This window comes from Hypanus sabinus, chromosome 21, assembly GCF_030144855.1.
Source record: "Hypanus sabinus isolate sHypSab1 chromosome 21, sHypSab1.hap1, whole genome shotgun sequence".
NCBI classification, from domain to species: Eukaryota; Metazoa; Chordata; class Chondrichthyes; order Myliobatiformes; family Dasyatidae; genus Hypanus; species Hypanus sabinus.
This window is the reverse complement of record NC_082726.1, coordinates 10,147,243-10,174,113: the sequence shown is the minus strand read 5'-3', so window position 1 is coordinate 10,174,113 and position 26,871 is coordinate 10,147,243. Positions and strand designations below refer to the sequence as shown.

Below are 26,871 nucleotides of genomic sequence, written 5' to 3'. Positions count from 1 at the left end.
CTTGTGTTTTTTTTGATACAGTGTGTATCCTTGGATGTTAAGCTTCCAACTATAAACTTCTTTCTGCTGTGATTCTGTGATGCCCACAATGTTGTACCTGCCAATTTCTAATTGTGCTACAAGATCATCTACCTTATTTTGTATTTTGCATTCATCACTCCTTTTGACTTTGTCCAAGGTTACACTTCAACTCATCGTACTGACTACTCATCCTTCCTGACAGCCTCACGCTGAATCAACTGCTCCATCCTCTGCCCGATCAGCCCGCTTCCCACCCCCCGCCAAATTACCTTAAACCCTCCGCAAGAGCTCTAGCAAACCTGTGCACGAGGATGTTGGTTCCCCTCAGGTTCAGGTGTAACTTGTCCTTTTTGTAAAGGCCGTATCTTTCCCAAAACGATCCCAATGATCCAGCAATCTGAAACTCTGCCCACTGTACCAATTCTTCAGCCACACATTCATCTGCCGAATCATCTTGTTCTTACCCTCACTGCTGAGTGGCACGGGCAGCAATCCAGTGACTACCACCTTGCAGGTCCCGCTTTTCAGCTTTCTACCTAACTCCTTATACCATCCCTTCAGGACCTCCTCCCATTTCCTATCTATGCCATTGGTACCAATACGTACCATGACGTCTCGCTGCTCATCCTCCCCCTTCAGAATGCTGTGGGCCTGGCGTCTGGGTGTCTTTTTCACATCACAAAATCTCCTGTCCGCTCACCTGGCTATGGAATCCCCTATCACTACTGCACTCCTCTTCCGAGCCACAGTGACCTGCTCACTGCAGCTCCTCCCTGGTGGTGTTCTCCCCCCCCCCCACCCCTCCACCAAACAGTATTGAAGGGAACGTCCATGGGGCCACTCTGCCCTTCCTGCCTATTACCTTCCCCTCTCATGACAGTCACCCAGCTACCTGCCTCCTGCAGCTTAGGGGCGACCGTCTCCCTCTAGCTCCCACCTGTCACCCCCTCATTCTCCCAAGTGAGCTGAAGGCGTTGTCCCCATGACCAGTTGTGATTTGCCTCAGTTCTTCCAGTGAAGGTGTTGCCACTGTGCTGAGTTAAAGGGAATTCCAGGATTCGGACTCAGCAGTGATGACAGAATGGGAATACGTTTCCAAATCACGAGGTGTATGGCCTAGAGGGGAACCTGTGGGTGGTGGTGCTTCCACGCACCTTGCATTTGAATGTTGCAGGCTTCAGAATTCCTGGGTTCTGAGTTTTGGAGTGTCATTTTATAGGTGTTACAAGTTTACTGTGGCAGAGGGCTGTCAGCTACATGAGCCTTGTTCAGGCTGTGTGTTACAGCTGGTGGAAAGGTTTAGGTGTCAGGTGTACAACATTCACCGCAAGACAACGAATCTCTGACATGCTCCTGTAGCCACACTGGACCAGTTGAGTTCATTTTATTTACTTCATTTCACTCAGAGAGACAGCATGGACAGCTCCTTCCAGCCCAATACATAGTTTAACCAGAGCCAATCACTAATTAACCTACAAACCAGCGGGAGGAAAGGCACACACTGACAGGAACAACATACAAACTTCTTAGAGACGGCGTTGGAATTGTTTGAACGCCGATGCTGTGAGCCGTGAGTGTTGCATTAACTGCTACGGTACCGTGGCACCCCTAAGCTGCCTTGCTGGGATTCGAACACACGCCCCTCGGTCACTGAAACTCTGGCTGCTGAGCCAGCAACAACCACCGTACTGCTACACCCATGTAGAAGAACATTTCAATTGAAATGCAGTGGGTTTCCTTGTATCAATGCATAAGGTGACAACTTTGTGTTTTAAATGACACTGACGTTAATTAAGTTGCTGTTGCTGGTTTTAATCCATGAACTTCTGGGTTCTGGGCCCAGCATGCTTCCCCCATGCCACTCCACTACTGAGAGAGAATGACGACTCCCAGGATATTACCGGTGGGTGACTAGGAAAAGCAAAGGTTATCTGATGTCAGGAATCTCAGCTCTCTTTCGTTGGAGCTGGTCACCGCCTCATTCGTTTCTGATGTGAGTTTTCAGCCGCTGCTTAAATACTGTCCAAGTCTTGGTGCACACAGGCAGAGAGAGCTTTGTTTATTGAGCTGCAGCGAATGGAACTGAAGTGTAACTTTATTTATTGAGATACAGCAAAAGGTAAACCCTTCTGGTGCCCAGCAACCCCTGATTTAACCCTAGCCTACCATCGTGAGGAGACATTTCCACTTGTCCTTGTGGCCTAGGATACTGCTCTGAGAAACTCTTCTACTGGGTGAAACTTACCCTTCAGCATTCACTTCCACCTTCAATCTGTGCATCTCCATTTCCTCAGCGGGCAGAACGTGCACTCTGCTCTTCCTGCTTTATTCTTCAAGAATGAGGTTTTGTTCTCCAAGCTTCTCACTTTTTCTGAATCTACATACCAGGAAGTGAAACCCTTCATCAGGACTTGCCAATATGTGGTTTATTTTCGAATAAACTTGGTAATGGTCTTTCGGTCAGCAATGGCCATCTGATGGGTTACAGCCCATGTGTGTTGTCTTTTGGAGACAATCAAACAGAAGCTGTGTCCTTTTGAACTCAGCAAACCTTTAGTTTCTAAAGATTGAGAATAGAAATTTAGTACATGACACATAGTTAGTTTTAAATTGAAAGCAATGCTCTTTAAATTATAAATTGTCATGAGATTCATCAGTTTGCATTATTTTATGAAACCTGTCTGAGTGATTTTTTATCCAATTTTTGGACCAAGACCATTTAGATTATCTATTTCTCATCCAGCCTTGATTTGCTGGTCCTAGTTGGAGCCTAAGATCAGGGAGCTGTTTGGACATTGCACGCTCCATCAGTAAGTCTGTCCGAAGACACTCCTTCTCCCAAAAGCACCAGCTCTCCCAGAGCTCTTTGTTTTATTGACATAACTCATTGCCTGAAACAGGAATTTCCTCAATGTTTTTGGTCTCATCAAACTTCGTGTCAGTGACTTTTGAGAGGAAAGGGAGGAAGTTCAGTGAGGATGTGTCCATCTCTCTCTCTCTGGTTCATACACTCCACATTGTCTCACTGAGCAGCCGGTTTAATACCGAAGGCAGTTGCTGTCAGAGGCATCCTCTTTTCAGATGTAATGTTAACAAAGACTTTTAGCTCACCAGCTGAAGGATTGCAGGAAGCTCTTGCTGATGCCCCGGCCACTATTTCTAAACCTCAGCCAGCATCGCTGAGGACAGATCTGACTTTCATCTTCCTGCATTACCACAGACAGACTCTTCTGCTGGGCAAATTATCGGCTGTACTTCCAATAAAACAACAACAAACCACATTTGAAGCAAAGTACTTCCTTGTCTGTCAGGCATCTGGGATTTCCTGAGGCTGGTGAGGGCTGTGTTTAAATAAAAACATTAATAGTATTCTTGCTGGCCATTAATTTTACTCAACATATTTGACAGCCTGTGATATAATTAAAGTGCTTTTGGTCCGATTAACTTGATGAAGATTAGATACTATACATTCTCAGTTTAATATCTCTGTTCTGCAAAACCTTAATTATGTTAAGTAACGATAAATTATAGAATCCATTCGAAATTTTTAATGATCACTTTGAGATGTGAAGACAAACGCAAGCTTATAGACCAGACTGGCTACTTTGCTTAGTGAAGTCTCCATGTCTGGCCCACTACCTCTGTGAAGGCAATACCTGGGAGTAAATTAAAGGACCATCAGACACACAGAACTGAACATTCAATGCAGTGTCATAGTGCAGGACTAATTAGTTTCACTAACGCGTTGAGGCATTAACTGTATATTCACGCAATGCAGTAACAGCATCCACCTTTCACTATATTCGAACACGATTATATTGAATTCTCACGACTCAATTGGACGCAGCGAGCTCAGGTCTCAGACACAGCGCCCCTTGGGCACCTGGAATGGAGTCGGTTACATAAATCCTCATCTCAATCCTGCTGTCCGCCCAGCCTCAGCAAAACACAGTGTGCATCGCGGACCGAGAGACGAGGGAGAGAGAGGTCCGGTGAAGCCGCAGTGGGATCGCCCGGCCAGGAGACCCCGGAGAGGTGTGTGGGGTGGGAAACGTGACACCACGGACAGGAGCCCGGTGAATCCCGAGAGGGGCAGCGGGACATCAGGGTCGACTGTCCCCGGGGATAGCGGGAGGAGGGAATCCAGGAGTCACACAGCAGAGAGACAGCCCTTTCGGCCCATCTAGTAGGTGCCAAACTGTCATTCTGCCTCGTTGCATCAACCGGCACCTGGACCACCGCCCTCCCGTTCGTGTGCTTCTCTCGGGCGGGGGAAGCGCCACACGACCATACCTCCGAGTTTCGGGAAGGCGACCTTTCACCGCCGGAGTCCCGGAATGATGACGCTTTTCCGGCCGGAGCGGGGCTGGAGCGCTTGCTGCCGGCGGGGGCTTGGGGGCCGGGCCGGGCCCACGCCCACCCAGGAATGCTGAGGCTCCCCGAGCCCAGTGCAGCTCCGCTCCAGCCGCGCGTCTGTCCGAAGCATTTGTGGCTCTGTGAAAAATCGCTGCAGGATGTCGGCGTGAAGGTGGGCGACCTCCCCCCTCCCCGTTGCAACTGTTCACCTCCCGAGCAGTTTTTATTAGTCAGTCTGACCCGTTCAGTGTGATACAATGTTGCAGTCGGTGTGCTACAATGTTGCAGTCGGTGTGCTACAATGTTGCAGTCGGTGTGCTACAATGTTGCAGTCGGTGTGCTACAATGTTGCAGTCGGTGTGATACAATGTTGCAGTCGGTGTGATACAATGTTGCAGTCGGTGTGCTACAATATTGCAGTCGGTGTGCTACAATGTGCTACATTTTGTGCTGAACCCGCCCCGCGCCTCTCCCCCGGGAGCTGCTCCCCACTCCATGCCGGCGGTTCGAGGCTGCCTCTCTCCCTCTCACGTTACCTCTGGCAGGGGTTTAATGAGATTTAGAGGCGCCATATTTCCCAGTGCATCTTCCCTGGAAATGATGGTCTCCCCTTCCTTCCCTCCTTCCCGGCAGGATGGGCTGCGGGAGAAAGTTTCCAGGCGAGCTGCACGGATGGGGTTGCACTATCTGGGCGAGCGGGACCCCGGGCGCGGGCTGCAGTGACCGCAGGTCGTGCGGAGATGGGCGGTCTCGCCCACCCAGCTGGGCCGGTGCCAGAGGGCGCGCTGCAGCAAGCGCTCGGAGAACAGCTGCCCTCCATTTGTGGTTCGCGTGGTTGGATGATGCGAGGCAGCCATGGATCCTGTCACTGAGGATTCTCTTGCCACCAAGTCCCAGTTCCTCTCCCTTTCCCGACAGACCTCTACTCCCTGCGCCGGGCAGTGCGCTTCCCGCTCCCCACTGACAAGCTCGGGTTAGCTGCCTGATAATTAACGCCGGTAGATGCTGCCTGCCATCACAATTTCCATTACATCAGATGTTGCAGCATATCCATCTGTAAAACACCGAGCACCCTAAGAGCAGTTGATGACGATGTGGGGTCCTCAGAACGGGCTATTCTTCGGGGGGGGGTCATGCTGCATTAAAATATTTAGCCCTTGATCTGTGTCATTCCTTATCTGCACATTTTTCATTTGCCCACTCTACAAACCTAGAAAACAGAACGTTGGTTGGCTGAGTTTCTGTTCTGGAACCCAGCTTCCTGCCAAAATGCCAAAATGCCCATCGTTCCAACTCTGCTCTTGCTGTACCCCTTTGCAGCGTGTGTTACTCCAAGTGAGCAGCCCCAGCTCTGCTCTGCCATGCGGTGCGGTAATTGGAGTTATAGTTGTGATTCTAGTTGATCTGTCAGAATGTAACTCCTCAGGACCAGTCCAGCCTCTCCAGTGCAGTAGATCTTCTCTGAGCTGTGGAAGATGAGAGTGGTGTTGGAGTTTGTGACTTTGGGAGAGGTCTCGGTTTGGATGCTGGGCTGAGAGGAAAGGCGCCCAGTTGAATAATGCTCTTCACATTCTGCTGTTTGCAATATCAGAATGGTTAGTACTGATAGTTGGTCTGGCTGGTGTGTGATTTCTCCCTTTCCGGCAGCAAAATTTGGTAGCTAAGACACTGAAGTTCTGAGTTTTGGTATCTAGAAGAGATGATGTTCAATACCGTTGGATTCGTGGTCCTGATCTATTTCTGATACGTTTTTGTTTCCTGCTCAGCTGGTCCACATTTAGAGTGACTTTGCTAAGCTGGTTCTGGGATTGGCGGGCTCGGGATGAGTGAGACAGTAAAGGGTCTTGTTCATCGCGGGCTTGGGGATCCTCCTCAGTTAGTTGGGCCAACAGCGGCTTCCAGCGTTGAAAAGATTCTGCAGATGTGGGAAATCTTGAGCATCACACACAAAATGCTGGAGGAACTCAACAAGTTGGTCATTGCTCCGAAATGTCAACTGTTTATTCTCTTCCTTGGATGCTACCTTACTGCTGAGCTCCTCAAGCTTGCTGTGAATCCTTGTCAGATTGTTTGCTGGGGACCAATTGGTTTGGGACTGTCTGTTACTGATTCCTTATGCAATGCGGTATTTATTTTCGCAGTTTGATTATTTCTGATTTTTTTCCCCCCACAAGGGTTTTTGAGTGCAGTTGGAGACTCTGTCAGTTTGTTTGTGGCTGGTCTGTCCATCCATTGTTCCAGGGTAATAACCACCTGGGTAGTAAAGTGTCGGGCTGGGTTGGGGTGTTTGGGGATGTTGGTGTTGGAAGCAGGGGGAAGGTGTTTAATATGAAAACTCAGAGATCATGCAGATTTTATTTTCTGATCTATGAACTTTTGTCAAAACTTAACCAGAGCCATTCTGAAAGAAAATTCATTGACAAAGAATGTTAACATCTTATATTTACTCTCCAATTGGTGCTTGGCTTTGATGTTTTCTGTTTCAATTTTATTGATGCTGGTAAATGTATCTGAGTGAGAATAAGCGGGGAAGAGAAGGGAGGTTGAGTATGTGATCGCTGTGGCATTACTGAAGTCTTCCTGGGCATCAGTCTGATGGGTGTGGGCAGATGATATTGAATAGTCATCATCAGATCACAGAAACTGGTTGGTAATATTCCTCTTGTGAAGAGGATGAGACTGGGAAACCATGGGAGCTGATTTATTTGGAAAGGAGGAGGAGGAGGTGTAAAAAAAGAGCAGGAGTGGAGTTAATTCTTCATGTTGGAGGAAGAATTTTACTTTGGCTTGCTCTCCCACCACAATACCATGATATCCTGAATTTAGTCAGTTTCTGGAACAGGTGGAGGGGGTGGGAGGTCGAGGTAGAGCCCTTCCCCCTATTCCTACCCTTGAGCCCTGGCATGCTGGCTCAGCTCATCAGATCACACAGAGAAAGGCATCAGCATCTCTGCCTGACAGAGTCAGACCAGGAGTCTGCATTCACTGGATACCTAAACAGAGAGATGTTTGTAATTGGCGTCATGGGGTTGAGGCAATGTGAATGCGGTTGGACGCAGCACTGTCAAGGGTTTTGATCAGTTATTATTTACCCAGAACAGAGGGAGGCCACTTGGCCTGTTGAGTCCACATCTGTCCCTAGGAAAGTGATCCCATTGGTCCCATTCCCACCACCTCGGTTCCTTGCACCTCTGCAAGTTATCCTGCTTCGCAGGCCATTAACTCGCCCCAGATTCTTTTCGGCAAGACGATCAGTAACACAATTGTAGGACCTTTATGGTTGGAAATGAGGTGACAAAAGTTGAAGAAAGAAGGGGCAGACCCAACGAATCACACGATTTAGTTCATCCTTCACAAAGCAGGATACAGGGATCTCCTGAAGGAGCGGGAAAGTGGGGGGGGGGGGGGAGCTGAATGAAGTCAGTGTGCAAATAGTTCAAATTAATATCAGAGAATGTATACAGTATACAACCTGAAATTCTTACTCCTTGCAGACACCTATGAAACGAGAAACCCCAAAGAATGAATGATAGAAGCATCAGAACCTTCTCCCCTCCCATGCACTATCATCAACCTTCCCCCTCCATCCCTACTCCACGTGCCAGCAGGAAGGCCTGGATCCCCACCACCCCCACCATGCAAGCAATAGCAAAACCCCCAAAGGGACTTTGATTTGGAATCCATCAAAAGCTACAGTCCATAGTGCAGCACGTTGGGATCTCAACCAGGGTCTCCCTCACCAGCGAGGGAGAGAGCAATCACTCCTACAACGATGAGAGGGACGACCAGCAACTTGCTCTTCCATGTCGATTCTCCAAGCCCACCCCGACATGCTTCACTCACCATCGGGGCGGGGGGGGGTGGGGGAAATCACTTGACTACAGGGGCCTTCCACCAACAACAGCGTCCGATGTTTCAGTCTCCCATGACGCTTCAGTTGGCAGGTCATTCCGAATATCTTCCAGGACCTTCCTGGAGATGGCGAAGAACCAAGGCACCATAGTTTGAGCTGTAGATCACAGACTCTGACAGAGCCCCAGCCACCTTGAAAGGAAGAGAAAGTCATCTTAGAAGAAGTCTTTGTGGCCGAACTGGAAGAGGTCACCTGGGTGTACAAATACTGCTGGTACCATCCTTCCTAGTTCCTCCTTCGATCTGTGAGAAATGTAACACATCAGATTGCTGGAGGAGCTCAGCAGGTCAGGTAGCATCTATGGAAAGGAATAAAAATCCCTTCCCTCTCCCCACCCTTTTGTTCTGGTGTTTTCCCCCTTGATGTCCTGATGAAGGGTCTCAACCCAAAATGATGACTGTCTATTCCTTTCCGATCAGGATTACTTGGGAACTGCCCTGGGAGTAATACATGCTTTATAAAATGCTTTCCAAGCTTCATAGGCTAGGTAACAGTTTTAATGGATTGGAGGGTGGCAAATGCAACCCTACCATTTAAATAAGCGGATAGAATAAAAGTAAAATTCACACACAAAGGGCTGGAGGAACTCGACAGGCCAGGCAACGTCTATGGAAGAAAGCAAGGTCAATGTTTTGGGCCGAAACCCTTCGGCAGGAAAGCTGAGGAGTAGATTTGGAAGATGGGGTGGAGGGGAGAGAGAAACGTCAGAAGATAGGTGAAACTTGGAGGGGGAGGGATGAAGCAAAGAGCTAGGAAGTTGAGTGGTGAAAGAGACAGAGGGACGTGGAAGAAAGTAAAATGGGGAGGAAGGAGCACCAATGGGAGGCGGTGGGCAGGCAAAGTGTTAACATGAAAGGGAAAAGGGGACGGGAAATGGTGAAGGGGGGGAGGGACATAACTGGAAGTCTGAGAAATCGATGTTGATGCCATCAGGTTGGAGGCTACCTGCCGACAGTGGAGGTGGCCACGGATGGACATACTGGAATTAAAATGGGTGGTCATTGGGAGATCACGCTTGTTCTGGTGGACGGATGCTCGGTGAAGTGGTCCTTCAGAATATTGATGTGATAGTAGTCGGTACTTTGTGGTGTTGGAGTGTTGATGTGATGGTACAGGTGGGTACTTTGTGGTGTTGGAGTGTTGATGTGATAGTAGTCGGTACTTTGTGGTGTTGGAGTGTTGATGTGATGATACAGGTCGGTACTTTGTGGTATTGGAGTGTTGATGTGATGATACAGGTGGGTGTGGTGTTGGAGTGTTGATGTGATGATACAGGAGGGTACTTTGTGGTGTTGGAGTGTTGATGTGATAGTAGTTGGTACTTTGTGGTGTTGGAGTGTTGATGTGATGATACAGGTGGGTACTTTGTGGTGTTGGAGTGTTGATGTGATGATACAGGTGGGTACTTTGTGGTGTTGGAGTGTTGATGTGATGATACAGGTGGGTACTTTGTGGTGTTGGAGTGTTGATGTGATGATACAGGTGGGTACTTTGTGGTGTTGGAGTGTTGATGTGATGATACAGGTGGGTGTGGTGTTGGAGTGTTGATGTGATGATACAGGTGGGTGTGGTGTTGGAGTGTTGATGTGATGATACAGGTGGGTGTGGTGTTGGAGTGTTGATGTGATGATACAGGTGGGTGTGGTGTTGGAGTGTTGATGTGATAGTAGTTGGTACTTTGTGGTGTTGGAGTGTTGATGTGATGATACAGGTCGGTACTTTGTGGTGTTGGAGTGTTGATGTGATGATACAGGTCGGTACTTTGTGGTGTTGGAGTGTTGATGTGATGATACAGGTGGGTATTTTGTGGTGTTGGAGTGTTGATGTGATGATACAGGTGGGTGTGATGTTGGAGTGTTGATGTGATAGTAGTCGGTACTTTGTGGTGTTGGAGTGTTGATGTGATGATACAGGTCGGTACTTTGTGGTGTTGGAGTGTTGATGTGATGATACAGGTGGGTGTGATGTTGGAGTGTTGATGTGATGATACAGGTGGGTGTGATGTTGGAGTGTTGATGTGGAGATACTGGTGGGTACTTTGTGGTGTTGGAGTGTTGATGTGATGATACAGGTCGGTACTTTGTGGTGTTGGAGTGTTGACATGATAGTAGTCGGTACTTTGTGGTGTTGGAGTGTTGATGTGATGATACAGGTCGGTACTTTGTGGTGTTGGAGTGTTGATGTGATGATACAGGTGGGTGTGATGTTGGAGTGTTGATGTGATGATACAGGTGGGTGTGATGTTGGAGTGTTGATGTGGAGATACTGGTGGGTACTTTGTGGTGTTGGAGTGTTGATGTGGAGATAGTGGTGGGTACTTTGTGGTGTTGGAGTGTTGAAGTGGTGATGCAAGTGGGTGTGGTGTTGGAGTGTTGATGTGATGATACAGGTGGGTGTGGTGTTGGAGTGTTGATGTGATGATACAGGTGGGTACTTTGTGGTGGAGTGTTGATGTGATGATACAGGTGGGTACTTTGTGGTGTTGGAGTGTTGATGTGATGTTACAGGTGGGTGTGATGTTGGAGTGTTGATGTGATGTTACAGGTGGGTACTTTGTGGTGTTGGAGTGTTGATGTGATGATACAGGTGGGTACTTTGTGGTGTTGGAGTGTTGACATGATAGTAGTCGGTACTTTGTGGTGTTGGAGTGTTGATGTGATGATACAGGTGGGTGTGATGTTGGAGTGTTGATGTGATGTTACAGGTGGGTACTTTGTGGTGTTGGAGTGTTGATGTGATGATACAGGTCGGTACTTTGTGATGTTGGAGTGTTGATGTGATGTTACAGGTGGGTACTTTGTGGTGTTGGAGTGTTGATGTGATGTTACAGGTGGGTACTTTGTGGTGTTGGAGTGTTGATGTGATGATACAGGTCGGTACTTTGTGGTGTTGGAGTGTTGATGTGATGATACAGGTGGGTGTGATGTTGGAGTGTTGATGTGATGTTACAGGTGGGTACTTTGTGGTGTTGGAGTGTTGATGTGATGATACAGGTGGGTGTGATGTTGGAGTGTTGATGTGATGTTACAGGTGGGTACTTTGTGGTGTTGGAGTGTTGATGTGATACAGGTGGGTACTTTGTGGTGTTGGAGTGTTGATGTGATGATACAGGTGGGTGTGATGTTGGAGTGTTGATGTGATGATACAGGTTGGTACTTTGTGGTGTTGGAGTGTTGATGTGATGTTACAGGTGGGTACTTTGTGGTGTTGGAGTGTTGATGTGATACAGGTGGGTACTTTGTGGTGTTGGAGTGTTGATGTGATAGTAGTCGGTACTTTGTGGTGTTGGAGTGTTGATGTGATGATACAGGTGGGTACTTTGTGGTGTTGGAGTGTTGATGTGGTGATGCAGGTGGGTACTTTGTGGTGTTGGAGTGTTGATGTGATAGTAGTTGGTACTTTGTGGTGTTGGAGTGTTGATGTGATGATACAGGTGGGTGTGGTGTTGGAGTGTTGATGTGATGATACAGGTGGGTACTTTGTGGTGTTGGAGTGTTGATGTGATAGTAGTTGGTACTTTGTGGTGTTGGAGTGTTGATGTGATGATACAGGTGGGTACTTTGTGGTGTTGGAGTGTTGATGTGATAGTAGTTGGTACTTTGTGGTGTTGGAGTGTTGATGTGATGATACAGGTGGGTACTTTGTGGTGTTGGAGTGTTGACATGATAGTAGTTGGTACTTTGTGGTGTTGGAGTGTTGATGTGATGATACAGGTGGGTACTTTGTGGTGTTGGAGTGTTGATGTGGTGATGCAGGTGGGTACTTTGTGGTGTTGGAGTGTTGATGTGATAGTAGTCGGTACTTTGTGGTGTTGGAGTGTTGATGTGATGATACAGGTGGGTACTTTGTGGTGTTGGAGTGTTGATGTGATGATACAGGTGGGTACTTTGTGGTGTTGGAGTGTTGATGTGATGATACAGGTGGGTACTTTGTGGTGTTGGAGTGTTGACATGATAGTAGTTGGTACTTTGTGGTGTTGGAGTGTTGATGTGATGATACAGGTGGGTACTTTGTGGTGTTGGAGTGTTGATGTGATAGTAGTCGGTACTTTGTGGTGTTGGAGTGTTGATGTGATGATACAGGTCGGTACTTTGTGGTGTTGGAGTGTTGATGTGATGATACAGGTCGGTACTTTGTGGTGTTGGAGTGTTGATGTGGAGATACTGGTGGGTACTTTGTGGTGTTGGAGTGTTGACATGATAGTAGTCGGTACTTTGTGGTGTTGGAGTGTTGATGTGATGATACAGGTGGGTACTTTGTGGTGTTGGAGTGTTGACATGATAGTAGTTGGTACTTTGTGGTGTTGGAGTGTTGATGTGATGATACAGGTGGGTACTTTGTGGTGTTGGAGTGTTGATGTGATAGTAGTCGGTACTTTGTGGTGTTGGAGTGTTGATGTGATGATACAGGTGGGTATTTTGTGGTGTTGGAGTGTTGATGTGATAGTAGTTGGTACTTTGTGGTGTTGGAGTGTTGATGTGATGATACAGGTGGGTGTGGTGTTGGAGTGTTGATGTGATGATACAGGTGGGTACTTTGTGGTGTTGGAGTGTTGATGTGATAGTAGTTGGTACTTTGTGGTGTTGGAGTGTTGATGTGATGATACAGGTGGGTACTTTGTGGTGTTGGAGTGTTGATGTGATAGTAGTCGGTACTTTGTGGTGTTGGAGTGTTGATGTGATGATACAGGTGGGTACTTTGTGGTGTTGGAGTGTTGATGTGATAGTAGTTGGTACTTTGTGGTGTTGGAGTGTTGATGTGATGATACAGGTGGGTACTTTGTGGTGTTGGAGTGTTGATGTGATAGTAGTTGGTACTTTGTGGTGTTGGAGTGTTGATGTGATGATACAGGTGGGTACTTTGTGGTGTTGGAGTGTTGATGTGATAGTAGTTGGTACTTTGTGGTGTTGGAGTGTTGATGTGATGATACAGGTGGGTACTTTGTGGTGTTGGAGTGTTGACATGATAGTAGTTGGTACTTTGTGGTGTTGGAGTGTTGATGTGATGATACAGGTGGGTACTTTGTGGTGTTGGAGTGTTGATGTGGTGATGCAGGTGGGTACTTTGTGGTGTTGGAGTGTTGATGTGATAGTAGTCGGTACTTTGTGGTGTTGGAGTGTTGATGTGATGATACAGGTGGGTACTTTGTGGTGTTGGAGTGTTGATGTGATGATACAGGTGGGTACTTTGTGGTGTTGGAGTGTTGATGTGATGATACAGGTGGGTACTTTGTGGTGTTGGAGTGTTGATGTGATAGTAGTCGGTACTTTGTGGTGTTGGAGTGTTGATGTGATGATACAGGTCGGTACTTTGTGGTGTTGGAGTGTTGATGTGATGATACAGGTCGGTACTTTGTGGTGTTGGAGTGTTGATGTGATGATACAGGTCGGTACTTTGTGGTGTTGGAGTGTTGATGTGGAGATACTGGTGGGTACTTTGTGGTGTTGGAGTGTTGACATGATAGTAGTCGGTACTTTGTGGTGTTGGAGTGTTGATGTGATGATACAGGTGGGTACTTTGTGGTGTTGGAGTGTTGACATGATAGTAGTTGGTACTTTGTGGTGTTGGAGTGTTGATGTGATGATACAGGTGGGTACTTTGTGGTGTTGGAGTGTTGATGTGATAGTAGTCGGTACTTTGTGGTGTTGGAGTGTTGATGTGATGATACAGGTGGGTATTTTGTGGTGTTGGAGTGTTGATGTGATAGTAGTTGGTACTTTGTGGTGTTGGAGTGTTGATGTGATGATACAGGTGGGTGTGGTGTTGGAGTGTTGATGTGATGATACAGGTGGGTACTTTGTGGTGTTGGAGTGTTGATGTGATAGTAGTTGGTACTTTGTGGTGTTGGAGTGTTGATGTGATGATACAGGTGGGTACTTTGTGGTGTTGGAGTGTTGATGTGATAGTAGTCGGTACTTTGTGGTGTTGGAGTGTTGATGTGATGATACAGGTGGGTACTTTGTGGTGTTGGAGTGTTGATGTGATAGTAGTTGGTACTTTGTGGTGTTGGAGTGTTGATGTGATGATACAGGTGGGTACTTTGTGGTGTTGGAGTGTTGATGTGATAGTAGTAGGTACTTTGTGGTGTTGGAGTGTTGATGTGATGATACAGGTGGGTATTTTGTGGTGTTGGAGTGTTGATGTGATAGTAGTAGGTACTTTGTGGTGTTGGAGTGTTGATGTGATGATACAGGTGGGTATTTTGTGGTGTTGGAGTGTTGATGTGATAGTAGTTGGTACTTTGTGGTGTTGGAGTGTTGATGTGATAGTAGTCGGTACTTTGTGGTGTTGGAGTGTTGATGTGATAGTAGTCGGTACTTTGTGATGTTGGAGTGTTGACATGATAGTAGTCGGTACTTTGTGGTGTTGGAGTGTTGATGTGATGATACAGGTCGGTACTTTGTGGTGTTGGAGTGTTGATGTGATAGTAGTAGGTACTTTGTGGTGTTGGAGTGTTGATGTGATGATACAGGTGGGTATTTTGTGGTGTTGGAGTGTTGATGTGATAGTAGTAGGTACTTTGTGGTGTTGGAGTGTTGATGTGATGATACAGGTGGGTATTTTGTGGTGTTGGAGTGTTGATGTGATAGTAGTTGGTACTTTGTGGTGTTGGAGTGTTGATGTGATAGTAGTCGGTACTTTGTGGTGTTGGAGTGTTGATGTGATAGTAGTCGGTACTTTGTGATGTTGGAGTGTTGACATGATAGTAGTCGGTACTTTGTGGTGTTGGAGTGTTGATGTGATGATACAGGTGGGTACTTTGTGGTGTTGGAGTGTTGATGTGATGATACAGGTGGGTACTTTGTGGTGTTGGAGTGTTGATGTGATGATACAGGTGGGTACTTTGTGATGTTGGAGTGTTGATGTGATGATACAGGTGGGTACTTTGTGGTGTTGGAGTGTTGATGTGATAGTAGTAGGTACTTTGTGATGTTGGAGTGTTGATGTGATGTTACAGGTGGGTACTTTGTGGTGTTGGAGTGTTGATGTGATAGTAGTCGGTACTTTGTGATGTTGGAGTGTTGATGTGATGATACAGGTGGGTACTTTGTGGTGTTGGAGTGTTGATGTGATGATACAGGTGGGTACTTTGTGGTGTTGGAGTGTTGATGTGATGATACAGGTGGGAACTTTGTGGTGTTGGAGTGTTGATGTGATAGTAGTTGGTACTTTGTGGTGTTGGAGTGTTGATGTGATAGTAGTCGGTACTTTGTGGTGTTGGAGTGTTGATGTGATAGTAGTCGGTACTTTGTGGTGTTGGAGTGTTGATGTGATGATACAGGTGGGTACTTTGTGGTGTTGGAGTGTTGATGTGGAGATACTGGTGGGTACTTTGTGGTGTTGGAGTGTTGATGTGATAGTAGTCGGTACTTTGTGGTGTTGGAGTGTTGATGTGATGATACAGGTGGGTACTTTGTGGTGTTGGAGTGTTGATGTGGAGATACTGGTGGGTACTTGGTGGTGTTGAGTATCAGTTTGGGCATCATGTTGCAGTTCTTCATCATTTGGACAGTATTTGGAGTTTTGGTTGCTACACTACACACTACAGGCAATAGAGAGATTCACGGGTATGCCAGTGAATTTCGTATGGTTCCAGGATTCCAGGAACTGGTGTGGTTCCTGGAACGGAGAGCTGGAGTTATAAAGAGAGATTGAATAGGCCAGGTTACTCTGGAATGTAGGAGGCTGATGTATGATATTTCAGATGTTTCTACAGTAATGGAAGGCGTACAAAGCATAGATAGTCTTTTCCCAGGGCAGAGAGCCAAGAATGAGAGGGCCCTGGTTTGCAGAGTGGAGAAATTTGAAGGAGATGTGAGAGGTAAGTTTTTCATGCAGGGTATGGTGGTTATCTGGAATGAAAAGCCAGAGGAGGTTGTGGAGCTAGGTCTAATTACAATGTTTAACTGGCATTTGGAAAGTTACTTGGATAGGGACAGACCTAAAGCAGATGAATGGTGTTGGAGGTGATCGGAATTGTGGTCAGCAGGAATGGTGTCTGTGCTGTACAGCACTATCAGACTGGTCTGTCCACTTTCCCAAAACCCTCCGTTCCAAGATCTTTCAAAAGGATATCAGCCTCATCTTTAAATACCACGAGTGCACTAACCCTTGATAACCCTCCACGGTATTTCTCACACTCTTTACGAAGATATTCTTTTTCCCAGGGTTGGAGAACCAAGAACTAGAGGGCGCAGGTTTAAGCATTGTTGCGTAATGGTTAGCACAACGCTTTACAATATAGGCGACCCAAGTTCAATTCCCACACCGCCTGTAAGGATTTGTACGTTTTCACCGTGACCACATGGGGTTCCTCTACGTGCACCCGTTTCCTCCCATAGTCCAAAGACGTACAGGTTGATAGGCTAATTGGTCATGCTAAACTGTCCCGTGATTTGGCGAGGACTAAATTTGATTGCTGCACAGCATAGCTCAAAGGGGTGGAAGGGGCCTATTCTCTGCTATAATGAGGGGGAAAGTTTTACTAGGAATCTGAGGGCTAACTTTTGCACACAAGGGCTGTTCAGTGCATGGATTGAGCTGCCAGAGGAAGTGGTTGAGGCATGTACGTTAACAACATTTGAAAGGTACTTGGACAGGTATATTGGTAGGAAAGGTTTGACCAAACTGGGGAAATGGGACTGGCTTAAATGGGAACCTTGGGTAGCTTGGACTATTTGGGCCAAAGGGCCTTTTTCTGTGCTGTATGACTCTATGATTATAAACTTCTGCACATGTTAAACCTTGTAACTGTGATCCCGTTGGAAATTGGGAGGTAGCGTGAGCTATGAAGAGGATACAGTGAAACTCCAGCGTAGTTTGGGAGTGACAACACATGGCAGATGCAGAATGAAAAGACAGGTTATCTGTTTTGGTGGCAATAACAGGAAGGTAGGTAGGAAGCAGGGTAGGTGTATTGATCCCCACCGTTAAGCGAGTCTCCAAGGAACACTTATGGGAAAGCAGCATCCATCATCAAGGACCCCCACCACCCAGGCCAGGCTCCCTTCTTGCTGCTGCCATCACGAAGGAGGTACAGGAGTGTCAGGGCTTGTAGCACCAGTTTCAGGAATAGTTATCAGCTATCGGGCTTTTGAAGCAGAGGGAATAACTTCACTCACCCCAACATGGAACTTTTACCACAATGGTTAGAGTCACTTAGAAGGACTCCATCTAATCTTTCGGATACTTATTCATTTAACACTGTTATTTTGTTTTTTTTTCCTCCTTTTTGTTTTGCACAGCTTGTGCCTTCTGCACATTGGTTGCTCGACTGTCTTGTTACGAGCGGATTTTCATTGATTCTACCGTACTTACTGCGAATTCCTGCAAACAAAATGAATCCCAGGGTTGTATGTGGTGACATACATGTGCTTTAATAAGGAATTCACTTTGAACATTGCACAGTTTTTGACTCCTGGTTCTTCACTAAGGCTTCTGAGCCGCCTTCCTTTGTCCTGAGCCGTGGTGGAGGGGGTAACCAGGGTTGGCATTGCTTTCGCTGGTGTCTGTCCTATTTCCACATTCACTCAGCTTCTCCTTCAGGGGCAAGGTCAGGGTTCCTCTGGTCGCTAACATAGGAAATTTCCAGCACCTCCGACATGATGCCCCTATTTGACATATCTACCCTTTCCAAGGGGTCAGTGTCAGTTTCACTCAATGAGAATATTGTGCAGTTGTAAAGTAACTGGACTGAGGTGCAAATGTTGCCTGCTCCCAAGGATTTCATTCTCTCTGAGGCTGCTGGAACTTGGAAGGCAGTTTGGCAGTCGTTTAGATGCAAGGCTCTTCCCACCCATGCAGCCTGTTTCCCTGCCGGCGCCAGCTCCAGCCGTGTTCCAGCCTCCTTTTCTGGGCTTCCTCACTTCGCAGTTGCACCAGGGAAGCTGTGCGATGAAGTTCAGGGGCTGAAGATTGTTTGTACCCGTGATTTGATGGTTGGCACCTGGTCTGATCCCTGAAGCTCAGGATCTGTGCATGGTCCTGTGGAATCCTCTGGTTGGAGACGGTGGCCTGGCGGGGGGGGGGGGGTTGGCTTGATATGGACGAGTGGGTCTAGGGTGTATGGTACCCTCAGAGGGGCAAGGGGATGTGTCGATCTGGGTAGGGAGGTTGGATTGTGTGTTGGAAGCATAGAGTGACAAAGAAGAAAAGGTGTATGAGTCATGTGACTTCGTTGGTTAAGGTGTTGGGGATTCACGTTGTAGCGATATAAAGTCTCGATTGGACCACACTTGGAGTCACCGCATTATATGAAGGAAGTGGCGGCTTTGGAGGGGCTGTAGAAGAGGTTTATCAGGACGTTGCCTGGATTAGAGGGTATTAGCAAAAAAAAAGAGATTGTTTTCTTAGAGCATTGGAGGTTGAGGGGAGACCTGACGAAGGTTGATAATATTATAACGGGTAGATGGTCAGAGTTTTGTCCCTGGGATGGAAGTGCAATATACCAGAGGACATAGCTTTAAGGCGAGAGGGCAAAAGTTTAAATGAGCTTTGCAAAGCAGGTTTTGTTTTATATCAAACAGGTGTCTTGAATGTGTTGACAGGGGAGGTGGTGGAAGCTGATGCAAGAGCAAAGTTCGGCTATCATTTATGGATCATATGCAGGCAAGTGTGCGATTAAATTGGGATAAAGGTCAGCGTGGGCTGAGGGGTTGTACTTTTCTACGCTGTCTGTGGTGGGGAGGGGATATGGCAGTTTTGCGGAATGGATGGAGTTGGGGTGTCCTGCAGATGGTGGAGGTGTTCTCTGGACAGGAGAGTCTTGGTGAGCTGCCCACGAGGGGGTGGTTGGTTGATGGGTGAGTGGTTAGGGTGCTGGAAGCAAGGCTAACAGGATTAAGGAACCTTGGTTTTTAAGAGATAATGAAGCCTTGGTTAAGGCGGGGCACTGAGGAGATGGGGGAGATCTTAAATGAATTTTTTGGATTTGTATTTCCTTATGAGATGGTTATAGTCTGTACTTCCGAGGCAGAACAGAAAGTTCTTGGACTATATGTACTTTGGATCTTGTGTGAGGCTAGTGCAGAAATTGCATGGGCCCTGTCAGATGTCCTTCATCACCGGTGAGGTGCCAGAGAACTGGAGAAGAGCTATAACATTTTTCTTTTGTTCAAGAAAGGCTCAGAGAATAAGCCGGAAGTTATAGGTTGGTGAGTCCTGACATCAGTAGTGGGAATGTTGTCAGAACGGACCTGATATTAGTAAAGTCCCACATGGGAGGCTGGTCCAGACGGTTCAGTTGCTTGATTATTCAGCATGGGGGGAGTAAATTGGATTCAACATGAACTTTGTGGGAGAAGCCAGAGAGTGGTTGTAGATGGTTGCGTCTCTAACTAGTGGTGTGCCACAGGGATTGGTTCTAGTCCATTGCTGTTTGTCATCTAGATCAACCACCTGGATAATAATGTGGTAAACTGGATCTGCAAAATTGAAGTTGTACTGCAGAGCGAGCAAGGCCATTGAAGCTTGCAGCTGGGTCTGGACCAGCTGGAAAAATAGGGGGAAAAATGGCAGGTGGAACTTAATACAGACAAGCTTAGAGTGTTACACTTTGGGAGGACCAACCAGGATAGGACTTACACAGTGAATGATTGGGCACTGAGGAGTACGGTAGAACAGAGGGGTCCTGGAATATGGATTCATAGTTCCTTGAAAGTGGTGTTGCAGGTAGATAGGTTCATAAAGAGAGCTTTTGGTACATTCACATTCATAAGAGTACTGAGTAGTACTCAGTTAACTCAGTACCGAGTTAGGATGTTGTGTTGTAGTTGTTTCAGAAGTCGGTGAGGCATAATTTGGAGTATTGTGTGATCTTCTAGTCACCTATCTACCGGACAGATATCGATAAGACTGAAAGAGTACAGGAAATTTCAGTGCAGGATGTTGCTGGGACTTGAGGACCTGATTTATTGGGAAAGGTTCAATAGGTTAGGACTTTATTCCCTGGAACATACGAGAATGAAGGGAGATTTAATGGAGGTACACAAAATTATGAGGGATCTAGATCACTGAGGTTGGGTGGAACTTGAATTAGAGGTCATAGGTTAAGGGTGTGTAACTCCCTGGGTCGCCTCAGGCTCGCTCAGCTCGTTTCGTCTAGGGGGAGCAGCCTTCGGCCCAGCCAAACTGGGTAATCAGCTGGTGTGGATGCTGTGTGATGTTCCCGCCTCGCCCAAAAACAGACAGTACACCATATGCGATTAAATGAGTACAATTTATAAAGGTTACTATAACTAAGTGATTAATAACGATACAGTATATATGAAGAGAAAATTAAAGAAAAGGCGCCAAACTTATCAAAGTCCAAACCACTTCGTGCACAACCGTTGGAGCTCAATTACTGAAGTCTTCTGGCCACCATTCGCTCCCCTCCGAACTCCTCGACTCGCAGCTCAGGACCCTCCGAACTCCTCGACTCTCCAAACAGCTCAGGACCCTCCGAGTGGTCAACCAAGCACATCTAGCTTCAACCCCCCCCCCCCTCGGAGAATCTCCCGGCCTCGGACCCCCCTTTGGGGTCCGATCCTCGCCCAGCTTAGAGCATTGCGTCCTCTCTCTCGACCCCCTCGCGCCGATCTGCCCAAAAGCCCGTCAACAAAAGCTTACAGACTCAGAAGAAAGAAAATTAATCCCCATTTGGTTTACAAAGGAATACCATTCTCGTTATCAGTAAATTAGCATTCCTGCTAGTTAACAAAAAGAAGAAACCCTCTTTACACTCTCCCTCCACCAAATAAAAGTCATGTCCTCATGACTACTAAATAACTCGCCACCTTTCCTGCCAACACACCGTAACCCAAGCACAAACAGGGACATCTCCTCCCCACACAGTAAACCTCACGCCCTGTTTTTCAGGCGCTACTTAGGCCAACTATCTGGGAGTTCCCTAACCCTTCTGAGACCTCCGTACCCCCTCACCTAAACCCTTCAGGCTCGGACACAACTGGGGATACCTTGGGCCCACTATCAACTCCTCTCTCAACCTCTCACTCATGCCTCACACTGCACACAGCTAACCCTCCCCGCTACACCTGACTCAATGGGAGAAGGGCCAAAGGTCTCTTCCTCAATCGAGGGAAAGTCAGCAAAAGGCAGCATGTACCACACATCCAGCACATCATCCATCGAATCTGTATTCTTCCTCATTCCTGTGATCGGTAGCTGCTGTTTGATCTTCTCCAAACGGAAACACGTGGCCTGCACTGCTCCCGCAGTCTCTTCAGCCTCCTGTTCAGTATTCACTGCACTTCTCTCCAGCTTTTTCTTCCTCATGACTTCTTCCAGATCAACTTTCAGGTTTTGCACTTCATTTGAACTGTCGATGGTCATCTTCAGGTTCCCTTCAAGTTTCCGTTTCTCTCTTCTGAGATTCATCTGTAATTTCTTCACCTCCGCAAACTCCCCTCTCCGGGTTCTCAGTTTGCTATTACCCTCAGTCAGACAACTTTCTTCATTCTCTCCAACTTGTAAGTCTTCCGAATGGTTCCAGATCACTTTCTCCAGTCTCTCCGTCTTCATTTCAAACTTGATTCCGTAGAGACAGTCTCTCACGAGCTGCGACCTTCGCCAGCCCTGGCACGTGTCCCGAAAACACTTTAACTCGGTAGTTCTCAGCTGCTCCTGCAACGACCTCACTTCATATTCTCCTGAGGCAAATCCAAATACCAAGAGATCATCCACATACACCAAAACTCCAAACGCCTCCACATCCCCTATGGTCTTCCACCTGCCCAGCAGGAAGGTTGCAAGGGCTCCAGATATGCCCTGTGGCATCTTTTCGGACCCGAAGACTCCTAGGGAATTTATAACGGCCGTCTTCTCCTTGTTGGCCCCACTCATCGGGATCTGGCAACATCCACTCCTCAGATCCAGCACCTTAAACCATTTCGCACCACTCAGACAGGCCATCGCCTCTCTGGCCCTCAGGGCCATATTCTGGTCACTGACAGTGCGCCTCTTCAACGCAATATAATCCATACACACGCTGCCTACATCTTCCACGGCTGTAGGGGCCAGTCGCCGCAACCTCTCTCTCTCCGAGGTGTCTTCAGCAGTCAACTCCCCTCCCTTGTGGTATTTCGCAGCGTCCACGAAGAGGGTCTCACCATCAGATACTTCCCCCAGGCCGTACCACCACTGGCTCTTGTTTGAATTCGTTATCAGCCCAATGCTGCTACACACGTCCGCACAAGCAGCTCGAAACCCTGGGTGCATCGACAATGCCTCCAAACAGCGCTCACCCGCCTCCTCCGGGCAGGCTCCCAAGCGCACCAGCAGGATTTTGGTTCTCTCTAGAACAGAAACGCTGCCCGTCTCAACAGGGTCCGGACACATCAGCATTAACGATTCATGAACCTCAGTCTCCTCCACATTTGCCTCTAAGAACTCCATTTTCACTGACCAACAACCGTTGTCTGGATAATCACCGACACTGGTACCCCGAATCTCCAGTGTCCTCAATGTTGTCAAGGGTAAATGCTTCCAATAACGGTTATGAAACAAACTGTACAGCAACTTCACCGGCGCCCCGGTGCTGAGGATGGCTTTAACTTGACTTCCATCCATCCGTAACAACACCTGTGCGCATGGCCCCTCTAAGCCTTCAGGAATAGGGTCTGCTCCTTTCGGGAGTTCCTTGGTACATTGCTGGGAACGTGCTCCCCCAGAGACCCCAAGCCGTTCCCCCACTGGGCCTCCTCTAAGTTTCCCGACACCTCTCGAATCAACGGAACAACTGATCCCCTTGACAGATCCCCTTGGCACCACAAGCAATTTATCTGCCCCCCTAGGCAAAAAAGGATACCCTAAAAACTTCCCACCAATCTCCTGCCACGGATATGATAAGCTCCCCAGCTGCGGCATTTGACTTCCAGTCGAACCACACGCATTTTCCCACACTTTCCCAGAACTGGCAGCGGTCACTTCGAGGTAATTGCGCCCGACAGTTCTAACAAAGTCACCAGCCCGCCTACTCAAACTTTCAACCTGTCCCTGTCGCTTTTCCTCAGCCAAGCACTGCCACTCACCCAACAACTGAGGGGTCCGCTCCGCCCACGCTTCCGCCCCTTTAGGGCTGGACGTTATTCCAATAACCGGGCGGAGCTCACCACTGCTGAAACATCCCAACCTGTCACTCCTCAATCTCCAAACAGTACGGACAACCCATGGTCCCACCACCATTTCGTCAGCCAACAGAAACCACCCCACCCAACACACACACCGCGATAACCAGCAATCGCACACCCACAAAGGCACACCAGCTCTTCGCCGCAGACACAATTTAAAGAGGGTGATCACACAGCTTCCACAGAAATCAACCCCGGACGAGCACCCCACAATGTAACTCCCTGGGTCGCCTCAGGCTCGCTCAGCTCATTTCGTCTAGGGGGAGCAGCCTTCGGCCCCGCCAAACTGGGTAATCAGCTGGTGTGGATGCTGTGTGATGTCCCCGCCTCGCCCAAAAACAGACAGCACACCATATGCGATTAAATGAGTACAATTTATAAGGGTTACTATAACTAAGTGATTAATAACGATACAGTATATATGAAGAGAAAATTAAAGAAAAGGCGCCAAACTTATCAAAGTCCAAACCACTTCGTGCACAACCGTTGGAGCTCAATTACTGAAGTCTTCTGGCCACCATTCGATCCCCTCCGAACTCCTCGACTCGCAGCTCAGGACCCTCCGAACTCCTCGACTCGCAGCTCAGGACCCTCCGAGTGGTCAACCAAGCACATCTAGCTTCATCCCCCCCCCCTCCTCGGAGAATCTCCCGGCCTCGGACCCCCCTTTGGGGTCCGATCCTCGCCCAGCTTAGAGCATTGCGTCCTCTCTCTCGACCCCCTCGCGCCGATCTGCCCAAAAGCCCGTCAACAAAAGCTTACAGACTCAGAAGAAAGAAAATTAATCCCCCATTTGGTTTACAAAGGAATACCATTCTCGTTATCAGTAAATTAGCATTCCTGCTAGTTACCAAAAAGAAGAAACCCTCTTTACAGGTGAAAGGTGAAAGGGAACCTGTGGGAAAAGTACTTCATCAATTCATCAGGCAGAATTGATGGATGAGGGTTCCGTTTCAACATTTAAGAGTGATTTGGATAAATACATCGATGGGAGGTGTGGAGGGTACGGTCTAGGTGCAGGTCGATGGGATGAGGCGAGATGCCTGTTTCTGTGTTGTAACGGTCCGTGACTTCTATTTAGTGAGGGTTCTGGATTCTCCTACGACTGGCAATGAAGGAAGGTACTGTGCAGAAGTCAGAAGATTCCCTCAGCTTGGGTTATGTGCCCAGGCCTTGGCAACCCCCCACTGGTCAGAGGTCCAGCCACTTCACCAACTTCATCTGTTACCGTGATCCGACAGATCCAGAAGCGAGGGGAGGTGGTTGGAACCTATGTTGCTGGCACTGTTGGTCGGTCGGACAAGGATAAGTGGAGCCTTCTCTTTTTATCAAACCGCTTGTGGTTCAGATGCTGATGGAATTTTCTCTTCTAGAAAGATGTTTGTGTGAGGGCAACTGGGTTACGTTCTACTTGGGCCTCGAGTTCAATGCTTGTGGCCAGCTCTGGACATCCTATTATGGGAATGATGTCAGCTCCAGGGATGGTAGGGACCAGTAAAGGGCAGAAAGTGCTGGAACCACTCTGCAGGTCACTTCCGGTGCCACGGTAGTGTTGTAGTTAGCGCCACGGTAGTGTAGTGGTTAGCGAGACAGTATTACAGCTCAGAACGTTGGAGTTCAGTTTCACTGCTGCCTGTAAGGAGTTTGTATGTCCAGCCCGTCAATGCATGGGTTTCCTCCCAGGTTCCAAAGACGTACCAATTAACAGGTTAATTGATGATTGTAAGGGGTAAATAGTTGCACTGCTGGGTGGTGCGGTTCATTTGGTAGAAGTGTCTGTTCTGTGCTGTATCTGTAAATAAATAAATGAATGCCAGGCAGCATGTGGAGCCGATGTTTCAGGTCGATGACCTTTCATTGAAGCTCGTCTAATCCTTGTTCTGAGGACCTCAAGAGTTAATTTGGTTTTACTCTGCGCAGATGCTGCCTGACCTGCTGAATATTTGCTGCATTTTTGCCGTGGTTTCAGATGTCCTGTGCCAGCAGTGTTTATTTTCACTTTTACTGTGGAGGGAATTGTTTTCCTGAGATCAGGAATAATTAGGCATAGATAGCGTAACAAAGTGCCAAATGCAGAGAGAGGTTTCTGCTTTTGCATTGGATGGTATCAGAGGTCATCGATGTGGGCAGAGGAACTGAGTGGGAGAAGAGAAGATGTTTGTTAACACTGAGCTATGGTCACAGAAGTTCTTCCTGAAAGGGCAGCGGGAGCATATTCAGCAGGGAGTCTTAAATACTACAGTTTGCAGGGCTGAGGAGGAAATATAGGTGAGTTCAAACAGTTTGTCCGTATGAAAGGAATTACAGCGATATGGCCCAGACGACTGTGTTATGTGCAGTGTCATTGTCTGCTGTCCCTTGGTGCTTTATTACAGTTTACAGGTGAGCCTCGCGCTGTATCTGCTGTCACGCACTGAACATTCAGGTTGTGCTGGTTTCTGCTGACGGAGACGCAGGGTGAGACGGCCTGAGGTGCTCCAGCAACATCTGGGTGTCGCAATGCAGGATCCAAGCTGCAGACAATATGCTCTCCTTTGTGTTACATGCTCTGGTGTGATGCGTGATTCAGAGCTGCTGTTTGTCCACGTGAAAGTAATGACACTGATTGAAACAAACATTTAACTTTGTCATTGGCCTGTTTTTTTTTAAAATACGTAAAACAGATGGGAAAGGGCTTTTGCTTCACTGAGGCACAAATTGTTGTACTGAGATCCCCCTGGAACCGTGAGCATTGTGTCTCCCTCAAGCGCAAATCCTTGCCCTGAGATCCATGGATTGCTGAGCGTTGAGTGGCCCTCAGAGCTCAGTGGCATGCCCTGAAGCCACCCACAAAGTTAGAGAAACCACCTCATATCTGCGTCGTGTCCCGTGTGTGCTTCGTGACAGCCTCTAGTCACAGCATCATCCAGCATTCATCATTCCTCTTCAGTGCCTTCATCTTCCGGCAAGATGGCAGCTCGACTGGTCACAGCGGCTTCTACGGGGTCAACAAAAAGTGCTACCGTTCTACCTAAGCGTAGATCTAATGATCGCAAGATCCTACCGTGCGTGGAGAACTGAAAGACTGCAGGTTCACACCATTAGTGAGTTGGTCGCTGACAGAGATGAGGAGCTGAGCAACAAGCTGCCACCTGAATCGATGGAGGCTCGCGGTCAAATAGCGAGTGGCCGTCGTGTTGGCTTCTCTTGTGATTGCAAGACCCCTTTGGGTGTTGTTAATCTGGTACACTGCAAGCTCGGTTCGCTGATTTATTGGATGCGAGCAGGGTTGGATGGAGGGGCCTTGTCCTCAGTCGTAGTGAAGACCAGGCCTGAAGCCTGTTGGCAGCCGCCCAGGGTGAGGGGACGAAGCCGTTGTGCTTCACCAGGGGCGGCGTGGCGCGGTGTCCAGAACGGAGTTGGGGCGGCCCCTCCAGAGTTTCGTCCGGCAGACGATAAGTGGCCGATTACAGG

At 47.9% G+C, this 26,871-nt stretch overlaps 2 protein-coding genes across 4 annotated transcripts in view; both read left to right on the top strand.

Annotated features, from left to right (window-relative positions):
• The first annotated feature begins 3,939 nt into the window (after positions 1-3,939).
• The window catches only part of tln2b (talin 2b), a 352,925-nt gene continuing 329,993 nt past the window's right edge, over positions 3,940-26,871 (top strand). For 2 of the 3 annotated variants that reach the window (XM_059945982.1, XM_059945978.1), the window contains exon 1: positions 4,403-4,549. The gene's annotated coding sequence lies outside the window, so the exon portion shown is untranslated. Of the gene's footprint in view, positions 4,057-4,402; positions 4,550-26,871 lie in introns of those variants that run through there. The other variant, XM_059945979.1, reaches the window with a different exon arrangement.
• LOC132379224 (uncharacterized) lies at positions 9,154-26,432 on the top strand. Its single transcript, XM_059946932.1, has 6 exons — positions 9,154-9,405; positions 11,923-12,003; positions 12,127-12,414; positions 13,592-13,798; positions 14,079-14,445; positions 26,305-26,432. Exons 1-6 carry the CDS (start codon positions 9,322-9,324, stop codon positions 26,430-26,432), a joined length of 1,155 nt encoding a protein of 384 aa, XP_059802915.1. The 5' UTR covers positions 9,154-9,321.

Coding starts and splice junctions, on each gene's coding strand:
- LOC132379224 (XM_059946932.1), top strand. CDS start 9,322: ATGCTCGGTGAAGTGGTCCTTCAGAATATTGATGTGATAGTAGTCGGT. Junction 12,004..12,126: donor GTGTTGATGTGATGATACAG/GTGGGTACTTTG, acceptor GTGATGATACAG/GTGGGTACTTTGTGGTGTTG. Junction 12,415..13,591: donor GTGTTGATGTGATGATACAG/GTCGGTACTTTG, acceptor GTGATGATACAG/GTCGGTACTTTGTGGTGTTG.